At 41.9% G+C, this 17,750-nt stretch overlaps 1 protein-coding gene across 1 annotated transcript in view; it reads right to left on the bottom strand.

The window, feature by feature from the left end:
* Positions 1-996: 996 nt before the first annotated feature.
* The window catches only part of LOC126284000 (uncharacterized), a 30,716-nt gene continuing 13,962 nt past the window's right edge, over positions 997-17,750 (bottom strand). Inside the window, exons 3-4 of the mRNA XM_049982541.1 lie at positions 16,005-16,278; positions 997-1,231 (exon numbers count right to left, since the gene is read on the bottom strand). Of these exons, the coding sequence (XP_049838498.1) occupies positions 16,036-16,278 (243 nt within the window). The 3' untranslated portion in view covers positions 997-1,231; positions 16,005-16,035. The remainder of the gene's footprint in view (positions 1,232-16,004; positions 16,279-17,750) is intronic.

Raw genomic sequence — 17,750 nt, 5'->3', positions numbered from 1 at the left:
GGCTTTCGAGTGAGTTGCGGGGTCCTGTCCAGCACTCATGCCCAAGGGGCAGTACTGGAGCAGCCTATTACAAAGTAACTAAAATACATAAACACTTTGTGTGCAGACCAACACAGAGATACTTCTGGAAACATATCACTGTGTTCTTTTCACTTCAATTTGCTATTCCTCTGGACACCGAGGAATTTGTGGTTTCATTAAATGCACATGTATAAAAGCTATTATTTGGACATGTAGACCATCGTTACTTCAATGTACTGATAGATAATTGACAAATATTATGAATACTAACAGATCTAGTACCAAAATTTGATGAAATCCTGATTAGAATTTGTTTAATTATTGTTGAGGCACATACATTCTGAAAGAGAAAATTTATCTCCAATGCAACCCCTCAATGAAAGGATTGAGGTGAAATTATCATATCTGAGACTTATAGTATGTTATATATGAGATCTTCATCCAGACCCTGAAAGCCTAATGAATGATAACCGATGACCCTGTCATCCTCGGACACATGGAGTCATTCGGATGCAGTGTGGAGGGGTATGTGGTCAGCATTCCAGTCTCTCAGCCATTTTGCCAACTTTCCAGATCTTTTGAGTTGCTACTTCTCGATTGAGAATCTCCTCAATTAGCGTCACAAGGCTAAATGGATCCCACACAAGTCCTCTCAACAAGGAAAAACCCTTGGCAGGGCTGGGAATTGCACCTGGGCTCTTCTCGTGGTAGCAATCAATGCTGAACACTTGGTTACAGGGGTGGATTTTAGTACGTTATGAATTTGTGAAACTACTAATGTTTACCAGTTTTCAGTGTCATTAGTACACACAGATTCTCTCCACTGGTGCTCTCAGGGCACTAAATAGTAGAACGTTGACCGTAATTACCATTTTGTTTTAATACAATCTTACTGTTCAGCAGGCAAATTTTAGGTACTAGGGGCTACATTTGTACATATATAGCAAGCACAATTGAGTAAAAAATAATAGTCTGTTATCATTCTGTCACAATGTTTTATTTGCCTTCCTTCTGTCTTATAGCATAATGACTACATGATGAACTTCTTTTTAACTTTATCTTGTATTTTTTCCTTGTCAGTTATAAATTGCATTTCATGTCAGAAATAAAAAAAAAAATAAGACTCCACTGAAATGTGCAATGATGCTCCTGAAGGCCTGGAATGTTGTTTCTGGTGTCATCAGTGTGGATTGGAGAGATGACAGGTATGCTGGAACATAAAACAAAGAACGCCATTTGATGCTGAGTGATGCACATAAGAGAACATTTTTTCATACAAGTGACAAATTGTCCCCCCACCCCCCATTTTCCTCCTTCCCTCTTAACTTAGTTGCTATTCCTTGAGCTATTGGTAAGGCCTTTAAAAATAAACTGAAATCTATTAGTGTGGAAATGGGTTATTTTTGCTACTGATTATGATTTATCCTGTGAACTAACTTAGTGTCAGGGGTGCCTCTAGTGCCCCTATCAGCTTAGCATCCCAAGCGGCTGCTTGTGCCTTAATCTTTAACTAACATAGTGGCAAACATGGGACACTAACGCTGTGGTGTGGTCAATCTGACCTCTTAACTATAGGCGGGAGTAATGGTAACAATTTAAACCCATTTGAAATTCTCTGTTTTGCATATGACAGAGTGTGTAATACAATGTAAATAAACATGAAAATACAAAACATTAACATTCAATAATTATTGATAAACTGATGAAGACATCAAACTAAACAGAAATTAGATCAGGCTCCTGAAGCAGTGTAGTGGACAATATTAAAACAACTGTGGCAAACCACAAACTTCACAAACTTAGAGTACAGTGTCTAAATAACACCAAAGTAGTATGAGAATTAACCACAGAGTTGGCGCAATATACATGGCATACAGTATGAGCAGTAAAGAACAATTTGAATAAAGTGGAGACCTGCTGAATTAACTGAATGGTAGAATGATTGTGGTGAGATAACTGTGCATGCTAGCAGATTGTGTGAATGAAGCAGAAATGTAAGTATCTGCATTGCAGGAGTCAGTCCATCACACTGTGCATGGACAACTAAGCTCTATATTATTACCTTCAGTTGTTCTTATCTGGGCTTTGGAAGGCATGAGGAGAATTCACTGTGGAATTGCAATGTGTAGAGGAATTGTGTAGCCTGTCACTGTTTCACCATACATCAGCAGTTGAAATCAGCCTCGATGGAGCAAGATTGAATGTGTTGGTGCAGTTCTCGATAGTAAACATGGCTGCACATTATCACAGCTGCACAGTTCATCCATACCTATTGAGATGGGGAACTAGATGGAAATAGGTACAAATGAAGGCCCAATAAGTATTATTAATACTGCAATGACAACAGAACCCTTTGCTAATGCCAATATAGGAACTACAAGAGTGTCACAGAGAGAGCATTATGATCTGTCCAACTAGAAAAGTTCAGATTGGGGAAAAGGCACATAAGGAGATGGAAGCAGTTGAATGTAAAAAAGAAATGCTGTTGCTAAACCCTTATTTCCAGAATGTGGGTATGCACTGGATCTATTCAGCTTTTACTCCAGATATAATAATAGTAAACTGTTATGAGCAAGGATAACCAAAGGACATGATTGGGATGGAATTGCAGGACAGCAGGATACAAATTAAGGGTACAACCTGTAACAGTGTGCAAAACATTCCATCTCCTGGCTACAGTCAATGGTATGACTATTATTAAACTGAAACAGTCAGTTTTGTATTGGTCCAGAAAACAACCGTAAGTTTTGTCAATTTAGAATTGTTGTTGTTGTAGTCTTCAGTCCAGAGACTGGTTTGATGCCTCTCCACACTGCTCTATCCTGTGCAAGCTTCTTCATCTCCCAGTACCTACTGCAACTTACATCCTTCTGAATCTGTTTAGTGTATTCACCTCTTGGTCTCCCTCTATGATTTTTACCCTCCACACTGCCCTCCAATACTAAATTGTGATCCCTTGATACCTCAGAATATGCCCTACCAACCCATCCCTTCTTCTAGTCACGTTGTGCCACAAATTTCTCTTCTCTCCATTCTATTCAATACCTCATCATTAGTTATGTGATCTACCCATCTAATCTTCAGCATTCTTCTGTAGCACCACATTTCAAAAGCTTCTATTCTCTTTTTGTCTAAACTATTTATCATCCATGTTTCACTTCCATACATGGCTACACTCCATAAAATACTTTCAGAAACGACTTCCTGACACTTAAATCTATACTCGATGTTAATAAATTTCTCTTCTTCAGAAACGCTTTCCTTGCCATTGTCAGTCTACATTTTATATCCTCTCTACTTTGACCATCATCAGATGTTTTGCTCCCCAAATAGCAAAACTCATTCACTACTTTAAGCATCTCATTTCCTAATCTAATTCTCTCAGCATCACCCGACATAATTCAGCTACATTTCATTATCCTCGTTTTGCTTTTGTTGATGTTCATCTTATATCCTCCTTTCAAGACACTGTCCATTCTGTTCAGTTGCTCTTCCAGGTCCTTTGCTGTCTCTGACAGAATTACAATGTCATCGGCAAACCCCAAAGTTTTTATTTCTTCTCCATGGATTTTAATTCCTACTCTGAATTTTTCTTTTGTTTCCTTTACTGCTTGCTCAATATACAGATTGAATAACATCAGGGATGGGCTACAACCCTGTCTCATTCCCTGCCCAATCACTGCTTCCCTTTCATGTCCCTCGACACTTATAACTGCCATTTGGTTTCTGAACAAATTGTAAATAGCCTTTTGCTCCCTGTATTTTACCCCTGCCACCTTCAGAATTTGAAAGAGAGTATTCCAGTCAACATTGCCAAAAGCTTTCTCTAAGTCTACAAATGCTAGATATGTAGGTTTGCCTTTCCTTAATCTATTTTATAAGATAAGTCGTAGGATCAGTACTGCCTCACATGTTCCAACATTTCTATGGAATCCAAACTGATCATCCCCGAGGTCGGCTTCTACTACTTTTTCCATTCATCTGTAGAGAATTTGTGTTAGTAATTTGCAGCCATGGTTTATTAAACTGATAGTTCAGTAATTTTCACATATCAACACCTGATTTCTTTGGGATTGGGATTATTATATTCTCCTCGAAGTCTGAGGGTATTTTGCCTGTCTCATACATCTTGCTCACTAGATGGTAGAGTTGTGTTAGGCCTGGCTCTCCCAAGGCTGTCAATAGTTCTAATGGAATGTTGTCTACTCCCAGGGCCTTGTTTTGACTTAGGTCTTTCAGTGCTCTGCAGTATCATATCTCCTATTTCATCTTCGTCTACATTCTCTTCCATTTCTATAATATTGTCCTCAAGAACATTGCCCTTGTATAGACCCTCTATGTACTCTTTCCACCTTTCTGCTTTCCCTTCTTTGCTTAGAACTGCGCTTCCATCTAAGCTCTTGATATTCATGCAAGTGGTCTCTTTTCTCCAAAGGCCTCTTTAATTTTCCTGTAGGCAGTATCTATCTTACCCCTAGTGATACGCACCTCTACATCCTTACATTTGTCCTCTAGCCATCCCTGATTAGCTATTTTGCACTTCCTGTCGATCTCATTTTTGAGACGTTTGTATTCCTTTTTGCCTGCTTCATTTACTGCATTTTTATATTTTCGCCTTTCATCAATTAAATTCAATATCTCTTCTGTTACCAAAGTATTTCTATTAGCCCTCATCTTTTTACCTACTTGATCCTCTGCTACCTTCACTGTTTCATTTCTCAAAGCTGCCCATTCTTCTTCTACTGTATTTCTTTCCCCCATTCTTGTCAATAGTTCCCTAATGCTCTCCATGAAGGTCTCTACAACCTCTGGTTCTTTCAGTTTATCTTGGTCCCATCTCCTTGAAATTCCCACCTTTTTGCAGTTTCTTCAGTTTTAATCTAAAGTTCATAACCAATAGATTGTGGTCAGAGTCCACGTCTGCCCCTGGAAATGTCTTACAATTTAAAACCTGGTTCCTGAATCTCTATCTTACTATTATATAATCTATCTGATACCTTTTAGTATCTCCAGGGTTCTTCCATGTATACAACCTTCTTTCATGATTCTTAAACCAAGTGTTAGCTATGATTAAGTTATGCTCTGTGCAAAATTCTACCAGGCGGCTTCCTCTTTCATTCCTTAGCCCCATTCCGTATTCACCTACTACATTTCCTTCTCTTCCTTTTCCTACTATCGAGTTCCAGTCACCCATAATTATTAAATTATTGTCTTCCTTCACTATCTGAATAATTTCTTTTACCTCATCAAACATTTCATCAATCTTTTCGTCATCTGCGGAGCTAGTTGGCATATAAACTTGTACTACTGTGGTAGGGGTGGGCTTTGTATCTATATTGGCCACAATAATTCGTTCACTATGCTGTTTGTAGTAGCTTACCCACATTCCTGTTTTCCTATTCATTATTAATCCTACTCCTGCATTACCCCTATTTTATTTTGTATTTATAACCCTGTATTCACCTGACCAGAAGTCTTGTTCCTCCTGCCACCAAACTTCACTAGTTTCCACTATATCTAACTTTAACCTATCCATTTCCCTTTTTTAATTTTCTAACCTACCTGCCCGATTAAGGAAGCTGACATTCCACACTCCGATCTGTAGAACACCAGTTTTCTTTCTCCTGATAACGATGTCCTCTTGATTAGTCCTTGCCCGGAGATCTGAATGGGGGACTATTTTATCTCCGGAATATTTTACCCAAGAGGACGCCATCATCATTTAATCATACAGTAAAGCTGCATGCCCTCAGGAAAAATTAGGGCCGTAGTTTCCCCTTGCTTTCAGCTGTTCACAGTACCAGCACAGCAAGGCTGTTTTGGTTAGTGTTACAAGGCCAGATCAGTCAATCATCCAGACTGTTGCCCCTGCAACTACTGAAAAGGCTGCTGCCCCTCTTCAGGAACCACACGTTTGTCTGGCCTCTCAACAGATACCCCTCTGTTGTGGTTGCACCTACAGTACGGTTATCTGTACCACTGAGGCACACAAGCCTCCCCACCAATGGCAAGGTCCATGGCTCATGGGGGTGAGGGGGTGGGGGATTTAGAATTATCCTTCCTGAATGTTACCTTGAACACGGATCTCCTGTGCTCACTAGAAGAATTAGTAGTGTCGCAGAAGGGCTGAATCTCAGTGGAGCAAATGCTTCAGTATTTCCATCAGTATTGTAGTAGACAGCATAATGGTATCATGACTATAAGTGTCACAGTTTCCAGTAATTTAGTGGTTTTAATGTGATTTATGTGACCTTCTAAATTAGATGAAACCAGTATATCTTTCAGAGTCACCAGTTTATTAGACACCCTTTAGCTGGAATACCAATATGAATAAAGAATAATTAAGTGTGCATAAGAGCAATGTGTTACTAACTAAATGAGGAAAAATTATTGAAGGATGAAGGAATGAAGTGTCCCATAATAATAGGCTCATGTTCAAGTAGAATTTTAGAAGTCTTCCCCTGTTAATATAAGAGGTGAGGAAAGCAGAGCAATATGCACCTGTTGGGCAGAATGCCAACAAGGAAGGACTGCTGATGGTGCATGTAAAGTCATCACAAGATAGAGGTAATTCATACACACTGTAAGAGCTGAGTATCCAAAGTGCCAGTAAAACAGAATGGCATCACAGAGAGAGGAAGATGCTGTCACTGTGTTGACCATGCAGAATCAAGTAACAAGCCATAAGTCAGATGTAAGAATGGTTATTCAGAGCACCAATGCTGCAAAATATGTCCTCCACTTTTTCTGACAGATGAAGTTAAGATGCCTTTCAGCTACAGCTGAAGCATCCAGAAATCTGACCTGTCATGAAAAGCTGGTGAAGTGAAGTCATCATCACCAAGCGTTAGCAACACACTCGAGGTAGCTCCTTTATAAATATTACACCTGTCCAATGGCTTGATCTACTTGTACTCAGTTCACAGTTGACAAACTTGTGGGTAGGATGTGTGTCGTTACATCCTGTAACTGTTAAGACCATCTTTAATGTCTGATGGAACAGCGAGTCTTACCAGGTGGGCTTTGCCACTGCAAGCCACAGTGCTGCCATTCAAGTCAAGACTAATGGGAAGCTGTGGGTGACATTTGCCATCAGGCCTTATAGAGGCCTAACTGGTAGATCAGGGAGCACTCAATAATCATCATTGCACAATGACATGCCACAGCCACTACCCACCTTCTGTTCCTGCAGACATGCTCTGATGCTGTGGACCTGACTCCTGCTGGAGGCTGCAGAGCAACCCAGTCTGGTGCCATACACTCTGTGCAGGGCCAGTGGGTACTTACCAGGGTGCAGTCTACGATGTCAATGAGCATGCTCTTGTAACCCTATGCTCCTAAAACCAGAGGCAGTGCAGACAATACCAGCAATGCTATGGCTAACATGCTATTACATCACAGGTTGCTGAGTACACACCCCAACAATTGCAATGGCTCAGACAGTTCAGTGCATGTTTATGTGTCAGCATACTGTGGCACAGATAGCACCTTGCTGCCTGCCGGCAGGTGTGAATGAAGACAAAATGCATTTTGGAACAATAAATGCTTGTTTATTATGTTTTATTAGCGAGTTTGGGTACAGAGCAGGATGTCTCACACCAAGCCACTTATCTCTCATGCCTAAGGTCTGATAGTCTGGCCTGATCGTGAGCTTGACAACCCAATACTGTCACCTAATGTACTATCCAGACTCCAAACAGTTACACTACTATCCATGACTGCAGTAATAATGAGTTACAAGTGGAATCAGTCATCTGATACAAATACTTGTTTGTATAAATTTGTAGAGATATATCACTTAGGCTCAGTCACAGGTAAAGTCGGTGACAGATGTTTGGCTAATAGTCAGGATACTGGGAAAAATACAATTGGGCTACACAGTGTATTGCTTATGAAATATTGTGCAACCCATCCCAGAATACTACTGAAGTGTGTGTGACCCACAGCAGATATGAATTATAGATGATATTGAACTGTACAAGGAAGAGCAGTACAAATATTCACAAGTTTGTTCGAACCACAGGAGAATGTCACAGAGATGCTGAAATACCTGAATTAGCAGGTCCTTGAAGAAGGATATTGATTGACTGATAAAGTTTCAAGAACCACAACTAAGTGAGGAATCCAGGAATCTACTGGAAACCCCTAGTATTGCTTTCGTCATGACTGTGAATACAGGATTAGCCTTATTACAGTGTGCACATAGTCATCTAAGAAATCATTCTTCATGTTCTTCCTACACACGGGGATCAGGAAAGCAATGGTAGGGCAGGTGTCCCAATCAAGGGAGGCAGGGACCTGGGAGAACATAGGCTGTTATAACAATTCCTATAACCAACAAGTTTGAGATACTGTCTTCCATCAAAACTGAAATTGAGCCACTGAGACTCACTTCACTTGTTTGGAAACCTAATGTGCTGAGTGTATCAGCAGGTGATGATGATGCCAGGCCTACTTGGTGCAGAATCTGTCAAGCTTTTTTGACTGTGTGAAAAGCAAGCTGCATGAGCTGGCCAATCTGTGATCTTCCTCAAATTATTTTAAAGAAATTATTCAATAATAATCTGATTCTCACACCCCATAGCTTATTTTGTCAGCTTCATGATGAACTGCCCATAATATCACTAATGGTCACAGTTATTGTGATATTTTGGTATTAGGTAAACTACTGCAAGTGCAAAATATGGGTCGCTATGAATCTGCATTTGGTATATGTTACGTCATATGTTGCTGCATATGAGATGTAGATAACATGTTGCATTATATGAAAGCCTCTGAAGGAGGCAGAATGAAGTATTCATAAATCCCTTGTATCTGATAAATGGTCTGAGATATTGAAACACAATTTTGGTGAATGACAGCATATGATTAATATTTAAAACTATACCAGAGAAGGAAAATTGCTTCTCACCATATACTGGAGATGCTGAGTTATGATAGGCAAAAAATAAATAAATAAATAAATTCATACAGTTAAAGCTTTCGGCCTTAATAGCCATAATGGCCGAAAGCTTTAATTGTGTGAATCTTTTTGTTGTGCCTATCGCGACTCAGTATCTCCACTATATAGAGAGTAGCAACCTTCCTTCTTTAGTATTGTTACATTCCATCCTGGAATTTCCATTGTTTGATTTTTGCCTGACAGCTTTTCCTTGATCCTAACCCTATGCTGCTTTCCTTTGTAACTACTTTCTTTTTCATCCACTATACTCAATGTCCACCCTTCTTTCTTTCCTTTCCTGTGTTTCTCTTGTTGCCATACAAACCGCACTGCCACACTGTATCAACCGTCTCGACCATGTGCAACAGATGGCCTCAAGACCACGCTGATTGCTAGTGCAGCATCTTAGGTCCCACATTACTCCCGCTGATATAATGAAGCCTATACCATCAAACTGATAACGCTCCCTGTTTCAGTTCCCAGATTTTTGCATGTTATCTCCCACACTTTTCCAGTGCAACATGATCTTACATCTCTAACTACGAACCTCTCCCCACCCCAAACACTTTCACCATTCTATGCCTGATCGCACCCACTAAATCCTCCTTGTCCAGTCACATCTGCTGTCTGCCTTATGCTTATCCACCCATAAACCTGCTACCCACAGAAATATATATTTATTATTGATTAGTTATTCTCTACTTTCACTCTTGTGACTTCTTGCACATTTTAGTGAGTTTTCACATTCCATTATTGTCATCTTCCTCAGATTACATCTCATTCCCCCCCCCCCCTCTCCCCCCCCCCCCCTTGTGCGTCCATTTCGTGCTTTCCGTACTTTACACATGTATTTGGGCGTATTTTTGCGTAATTTTTCGGATGTAATTCTACTTTCTTATGTAATTTTTTGCACCACCGTGGATCCTTGCTCCTTCCACCTGCGTTAATACAGAAAAGTTTCCTTATCCCTAGCCAGATACCAGTCCCACATACTGTTCCTGTGTTGTTGCTTGGCTCATTAAATCCCCCCTAATGGCCTTACCATCAAATTACCCATCTCTGGTTGCCACCCCTCCTTCTACAGTGACCTCCACGTGTTCAGATTAGGCCAATCCTTAGCCCTCACCAACGTAGTCCTGCAAAACCGTGTCAACCAAGCCCAATCCTCTGTGCAGTACCTTCTCTCGATCCTCAAAATTCTCCTGCTATGCAATCCCAAATTCCTGGAAACCATAACACACATTGAAACTCTTGCCCTGCAGGAACTTGGGCACCATGCACAACACCACCTCAAAAAGCTCCCCATCCTTCTCACTTCCTGCTCCCACCTTGGTGTGCCACTGTCCACCCCTTCTAAAACCACCTCCAAACCTCCCCCACACCCCCTCATGGCTGACAAATCCTGTCCCGCAGACCTACTACAATTACCGCACCCTCCAAAACTCCCTCCCACCACCACACAGAACCCAGAACCTAAACAGACCCACAACACAGTTATGAACCTTTCCTCCAGAACCCTTAGGCCCACAGAAATATCAGGCCTTTCCAAAGGCCTCACATTTTGCCCCACTCTCAAATTCAAACATGCAGGCCTTGTTAAAGACCTTCTCTCCTTCTTCCGGTCCCTACAGTGGAAACACTTTTTCGCTACCAACCCGACCAATCAGACTCAACCAAAGACCAATATTGAACCTTGCCTAACTCAGTTCTCTCCTCCATCCAACTGTGATCCACCCCCACTGCCTCCAAACCACATCCTGTTAACTTTCCAGAATTTCTCCAGTCACTACTCAAATCCTTAGGCCCGTCCTAGAACCTCTCCCCAGAGTCCATCTCTCTACATGGACCTACCACTCCCCACACTCCCACCTTCCACATGCTTCCTAAAAGTCCATAAACCCAACCACCCAGGACGCCCCATTGTGGCTGGTTACTGTGCCCACACTGAGAGAATCTCTGCTCTCTTAGACCCAACACCTTCAGTCTATTACCCAGAACCTATCCTCCTATATAAAAGATACCAACCATTTCCTTGACTGACTCTCCACAGTTCCTGTCCCTTTACCACATGGTGCCCTGCTCATCACTATTGATGCGACCTCCCTGTACACTAACATTCCTAATGCCGATGACTTTACTGCTGTCGAACACTACCTTTCCAGACACCCTATGGATTCCAAACCAACAACCTCCTTCCCAGCCTCCATGACCAACTATGTCCTCACCCACAATTACTTCTCCTCTGAAGGCATCACCTACAAACAAATCTGCAGTACGGCTATTGGAACCCGCATGGTACCATCCTATTCTAACCTATTCATGGGCCATTTAGAGGAGTCCTTCCTAAAAACCCAGAATCCTAAACCCCTCACCTGGTTCATATTCATTGATGACATCTTTTCTATCTGAATTGAAGGTGAGGACACCTTATTCACATTCCTCCAGAACCTCAACAACTTCTCCCCCATTTCCTTCACCTGGTCCTACTCAACCCAGCAAGCCACCTTACTAGATGTTAACCTTTACCTCAGAGATGGCTACATCAGTACTTCCGTCCATATCAAACCTACTAACCACCAACAATACCTCCACTTCGACAGCTGCCATTCATTCCATACCAAGAAGTCCCTTCTGTACAGCCTAGCCACCTGTGATTGTCGCATCTGCAATCATGAGCAGTTCCCCTCAAAATATACCAAGGGTCTCACTAAAACCTTCACTGACCGTAATTATCCTCCCATCCTTGTACAAAAACAAATCTCCTGTGCCTTATCTTTCCTGTCTCCCACCACCTCCCAAAGTCCCACAGTCCGGCCACAGAGGAGTATTCCCCTCATAACTCAGTACCATACGGGACTGGAGCAACTGAATTACATTCTCCACCAGGGTTTCGATTACTTCTCGTCATGCCCTGAAATGAAAAATGTCCTGCCTACTATCCTTCCCACCCCTCCTACTGTGGTATTCCGCCATCCACCAATATACTCAGCCATCCTTACACAACCCCTGCACCCAATCCCTTACCTCATGGGTCATACCCCTGTAATAGACCTAGATGCAAGACCTGTCCCATACATCCTCCTACCACCACCTACTCCAGTCCAGTCACTAAAAACACCTATACCATCAAAGGCAGGGCTGCCTGTGAAACCAACATGTGATTTACAAGCTAAGCTGCAACCTCTGTGCTGCATTCTATGTAGGCATGACAACCAACAAGCTGTGTGTCCGCATGAACGACCACCGACAAACTGTGGCCAAGAAACAAGTGGACCCCCCTGTTGATGAACACACTGCCAAACATGATATCCCTCATCTTAATGAGTGCTTCTCAGTCTGTGCCATGTGAATCCTTCCCACCAATGCCAGCTTTTCTGAATTGCGCAGGTAAGAACTTTTCCTGCAATACATCCTTCGTTCCAGTAACCCTCCTGGCCTCAACCTTCCTTAGTCACTGTCCTGTTCCCATTCCAGCACTGCACAGCTGTCATTTCACAGCCACATCCAGTCTTTTAATTCCTTTTATTTCTCTCCTGTCTGCTACTTACCCCCTCCCCCCTCTGCACCTTCTCTCCTGCCCTCCATCTTAACTGCAACACATGACTATCTGCCACTCCCACGATACTATCCCTTCCTCTCCCCACTCCAGCCTCCTCCTTACCCCCCACCCAGTTGCCACTCCCATCATGCACTTGTGGTGCTGTTTGCAGTGTGGTCTCAGGTCGCTGAGACTGCAGACGTGTGTGCAAGTTGCGTTTATGTGAGTGTGTGTGTGTTTGTATGTGTGCCTACTGCTGAGAAAGGCCTTAATGACCGAAAGATTTAATTGTGTGAATCTTTTTGTTGTGCTATCACGACTCAACATCTCCACTATATAGTGAGTAGCAACTTTCCTTCTCTGGTATTGTTGCATTCCATCCTGGATTTTCCATAGTTTAATATTTAAAATTCCATATCTACCATGGTATTCAAGTAACTGCATTTTTTTTTTCATTGAAATAATTCAATTTTTATGAACCATTGATAGCTGGTGAAATGAGAATTGTTGTGAGTTTTGCAGCTATGTAAGTGAAGAAATTATACATTGATTTTTATACTGAGAATGGGGTTTTTCATAAACTATTTACCTGTTCTACCCTTAGTTGCTTGTTTAATATTATACTGTTTCAGTACTCTGTCATAATTTCTTTTTCAACTGCATTATAATGTTAGTGACACTCTGTTGTGTTTTGGCAAAATAAGCAGATCTTAACATGGCAACAAGAAAAGTTAGGCATTACTCAATACTTGTCACAGTCCTTCATGAACCCTCTCCTCAACTAGCTTCTTGGTGTGGCTAACAACTTGATAGCAGTCATGTGGTGTAAAATTTGCAACAGCTTCTTTTGTCAGCATTTCAACCTCACTGAATGTACATTTCTTAGTGTTTTTTGCCACATTACTTTTCATCTAGACCCACAGATTCTTAGTTGGATTTAAATGAGCATGATAAAGAGATAGGATGATGAAATTATTTCCTTTAGCATTAGCTAGTTTATTGACCTGGTAGCATGGGTGTTTGGCTTGTACAGCACTACAAGTTCCATTAACTCTGCCTTATGCATGCTATGTTGAATTTCATCCAACTGAACATTTCTTTCTACCCATAACAAAATATCCATGTTCCTCCACTGCATTGTTGGAGAGTGATAAGAGCATTGTCCATTACTGTTGTTGAATTCAGAGGAATGTTTACCTCCACAGCCAGTGAATGTGTTCTTGTATGACAAATTTTAATGTGAATCTCATGTTCAGATATGCTGCACTGTTGTTATTAATGCAACTTCAACACAAAACACATGTTCACAATACCTGATACCGCAAAACACTTCAGTGCCAAAAATACAATAATAGCTGATGAATGCAGATTTGCATCTAATGCTTGACACCATGTGGTACTGTCTATCCATGGTGTTGTGACAGTCGCTCTTTACGAACAAAGCACCTGACAGTGAAGTAGGGAAAGCCGGCTCGCCATTGGTGTTACCTCAGTCACTGGCATCACATACCCTGCAGCGAGCCAAACATCAAAAGTCACAACTAATTTTAAACACACTACAAGCAGTTCAAAGATATTTTGAATACTACTACTCCTTAAGGAAATGGCAGTAAGGAGTAGAAACGCAGATGCACTCAGTGTCTATGTGTGGGGGCCTCATTCAACAAGTTTAAGAGATTGTTCCAGCAGCAAAAGAGACAAATTGTGGTGTACATTGTAATAAATGGTATCTGTCATCAGGGCTCTAAGGTAATATTTGGATCATTCCAGCAACTGGCAGAGCACTTTCTGAAGACCAGCCTTGTTCATGAAGATTCGACAAAAATTACACTCTGCAGCTCTGTCCTCAGAACTGATCCTGGCCTGCTGGTTCTTAGTTGAGTGGAAAGCTTGAACCAGAGACTTCAAAGGTTCTGTGACAAGCTAGGCTGTGACTTCCTACACTTACATCATTCAAAATATCCCAGGTGCACATTTCACTTCAGCGGCTTCTACCCAGATTGGTGATTGTGTGTGTGTGTGTGTGTGTGTACACACTATGGCTTTTTGGATTAAGCAACTCTCCTTTAGTGCCAATAACTATAACTATAGGAGACTGGGAAACATTAGTGTAAAATCCAAACAAACACTCCTTCGGGTGGAGTATTAAAATGATAGAGGTTAACTGTCAAAGCATTCACAACAGAGTGCCATAGCTTTATGTGCTCCTAAGAGGCAGTGGAGCTCACATAATACATGGTTAGCCAAAAATTCCATGATCCTCTTGTGGCCAGTATTCAGTTTTCATTTGACTGCCTCTCATAAATATATTAATTTATATCACCTATTCATTTTACCAATGTCTGCCCCCTGCAGCTGAGTGGTCAGTGGGACTGAGTGCCAGTCCTAAGGCCTGGGTTCAATTCCCGGCTGGGCCGGAGATTTTCTCTGCTCAGGGACTGGGTGTTGTGTTGCCCTAATCATCATCATTTCATCCCCATCGACTCGCAAGTCACCGAAGTGGTGTCAAATCAAAAGACTTGCACTCGGCGAATGGTCTACGCAATGGGAGGCCCTAGTCACACGACATTTTACCGATATTTCCAAAATAATCAGTCAGATTCTCTATTTGTGTGTAGATAGTATCAACAGCTGCTGTATAAATACTTTATTAATTGTGTTACTGTGTATGCAACTACTAAATGAGTTTTTTGTCATAATCAACACTTCGATTTATTCAGCTAAACCACTGCCAATGGTAGGTTTTCCTTACCTGTTTACTGATGCAATTTGGATGTCATGTCTGCATGCATGTCTCACTAGGATTTGTCTGTTTCTCACTAGTGATGTACATAAAAAAAAAGAAACTGGAGACCATAAATGACATGCAATGAAACACAATATGACTGCCAATGAACGTTACTAGTGAGGAAATATTTTTTGAGCAGCCAATAATACCAATGATGGACAGCAGCAGGGTGGAGGGGAGTAAGAGGTATGCATATCTCCCAGCCCACTGCTTCACCCCTCACAGGTATTCTTCTCAGCTGGCTATTACAGAATTACGTGTACTATTTGTTCACAACATCCTGACCAAGTCTCCTAGTTTTGAATCAAAAGTTAGTCAACTTTGGGCCACTAGTGTTTTATGTCTGGTTGCTGCCAATAGTAGCAATCTTGAGAGACAGCATTTGTGCATACGCTAGCCATTATGTTGTAACAGCTATGCCGCAGCAGTAGGCACACGTGTAGTTCTGCACTGTGTGAGAAATGCACAATTTGTTGCACCCACATCCCCCTTCTCACTGAGACAGTCAATGTATTGGACATAAGTGGGCAAAGCTTGCTTCCTCAGCTCATCATACCCTGCTGTGAATTCAGTCAGGACATTGTGAACAAATGTAAATATAGGTGTCACCTCCACTCCCATTGCACTGCTCCTCCATTGGTGACACTGATGTGCCATTTAGCATTCCCATAAGCCACCCGTGAAGAGTATTCCTGTTTCTGACAATCAATATTTACCAGTAGAATGTTTTCTGCTCTCCAGAAGGCATCAGCCCTGAACTTTCTCGGCAGCCTGGATGCCACCTGCGGCGCCCGTCTTGGCCATCTCAATGGGCGTCTGCATGGCGATCTTGGCGGCGTCAATTCCACCTTTGGCTGCCTCAGCACCACCACCAATCATTCCACCGTCTGTCCCAATGCTGTCTGCCTCCCGCTTCACCACCGTCTTTGATCCATCAGTGACACCAGAGGTGCCTCTGAAGCTGTCGGACCACTGATGGTGATTCACCACCTGTGGGAAGAGCAATACTGTTGTTGTTACGGTCTTATGTATGAAGGCTGGTTTGATGAAGTTCTCCAAACAAGTCTATTCTGAAAGAACAGCTCCAATTCTGTACAAATGCTGCAATCTACATCCACATTTACCTGTGTACTGTATACAATGAGATGACAAGTCATGGGATACCTCCCAAAATCGTGTTGGGCTTCTTTTTGCCTGGTTTAATGCAGAAGCTCCAAGTAGCATGGACTCAATAAGTCAGTGGAAGTCCGCTGTAGAAATATTGAGCTATGCTACCTCTATAGCAATCCATAATTGTGAAAGTGTTGCTGGTGCACGAACTAACCTCATGATTATGTCCCATAAATGTTCAATGGGATTCCTGTTGAGGAATCTGGGTGGCCAAATCATTCACTTGAACTGTCCAGAATGTGCTTCAAACCAATCACAAGCAACTGTAGCTTGGTGATATGTCACATTGTCATCCATAAAAATTCCATCGTTGTTTGGAAACGTGAAGTCCATGAATGGCTGCAAATGGTCTCCAAGTTGCCGAACATAACCGAGGACCTAGTCCATTCCATGTAAACACAGCCCCCATCATTTCAGTGCTACCGCCACCTCCCACAGTGCCTTGTTGACAACTTGGGTCCATGGCTTAACAGGATGTGCACTACACTCGAATCCTAACATCAGCTCTTACTAACTGGAACTGGGACTCACCTGACAATGTCAGAGTTTCCCAGTTGTTTGGGGTCCAACCGATATGGTCACGAGCCCAGGAGAGATCCTGCAAGTGATGTGCTGTTGGCAAAGTCATTTGCGTCGGTCATGTGTCGTCATAGTCCATTAACACCAAATCTGGCTGGACTGTCTAACGGATACGTTTTTTGTACATCACACATAGATTTCTGCAGTTATTTCATGCAGTGTTGCTTTCAGTTACCACGGTAATGCCTGAAATATGGTACTCTCGGCACACTCTTGACGCTGTGGATCTTGGAATATTGAATTCCCAAACATTTTATGAAATGGAATGAACCTATGTCTAGCTTCAACTACCATTCTGCATTAAAAATCTGTTGATTCCTATGGTGCGGCCATAAGCACTTCAGAAACCTTTTCACATGAATCATATGAGTAAAAAGACAGCTCCACCATTGAATTGCCCTTTTATATCTTGTGTATGTGGTGCTACTGCAATCTGTATGTGTGCATATCACTATCGGATGACTTTTGTGACTTCGGTATAGTCGAGACTTAGTCTGCCTCTACAGTGTGCTAACTGTAAGTCTGTAAGTTGGCCAATTCCTAGAGTGGGTTATGGGGGGTGCAGGATGTCTTCATATTGACCGCTATGGTGAGGACCTATGTACAGGTAAAATTCATTTAAATGTTGTTCTTAATTGAAATTGTCTCTTTGCTCATGCATTTAATAAAGATAGTCATTGCAATAGTTACATAGGCTATGTATCACAAAAGGA

This window comes from Schistocerca gregaria, chromosome 8 (assembly GCF_023897955.1).
Source record: "Schistocerca gregaria isolate iqSchGreg1 chromosome 8, iqSchGreg1.2, whole genome shotgun sequence".
NCBI lineage: Eukaryota > Metazoa > Arthropoda > Insecta > Orthoptera > Acrididae > Schistocerca > Schistocerca gregaria.
This window is presented reverse-complemented; position numbering and strand designations above follow the sequence as displayed.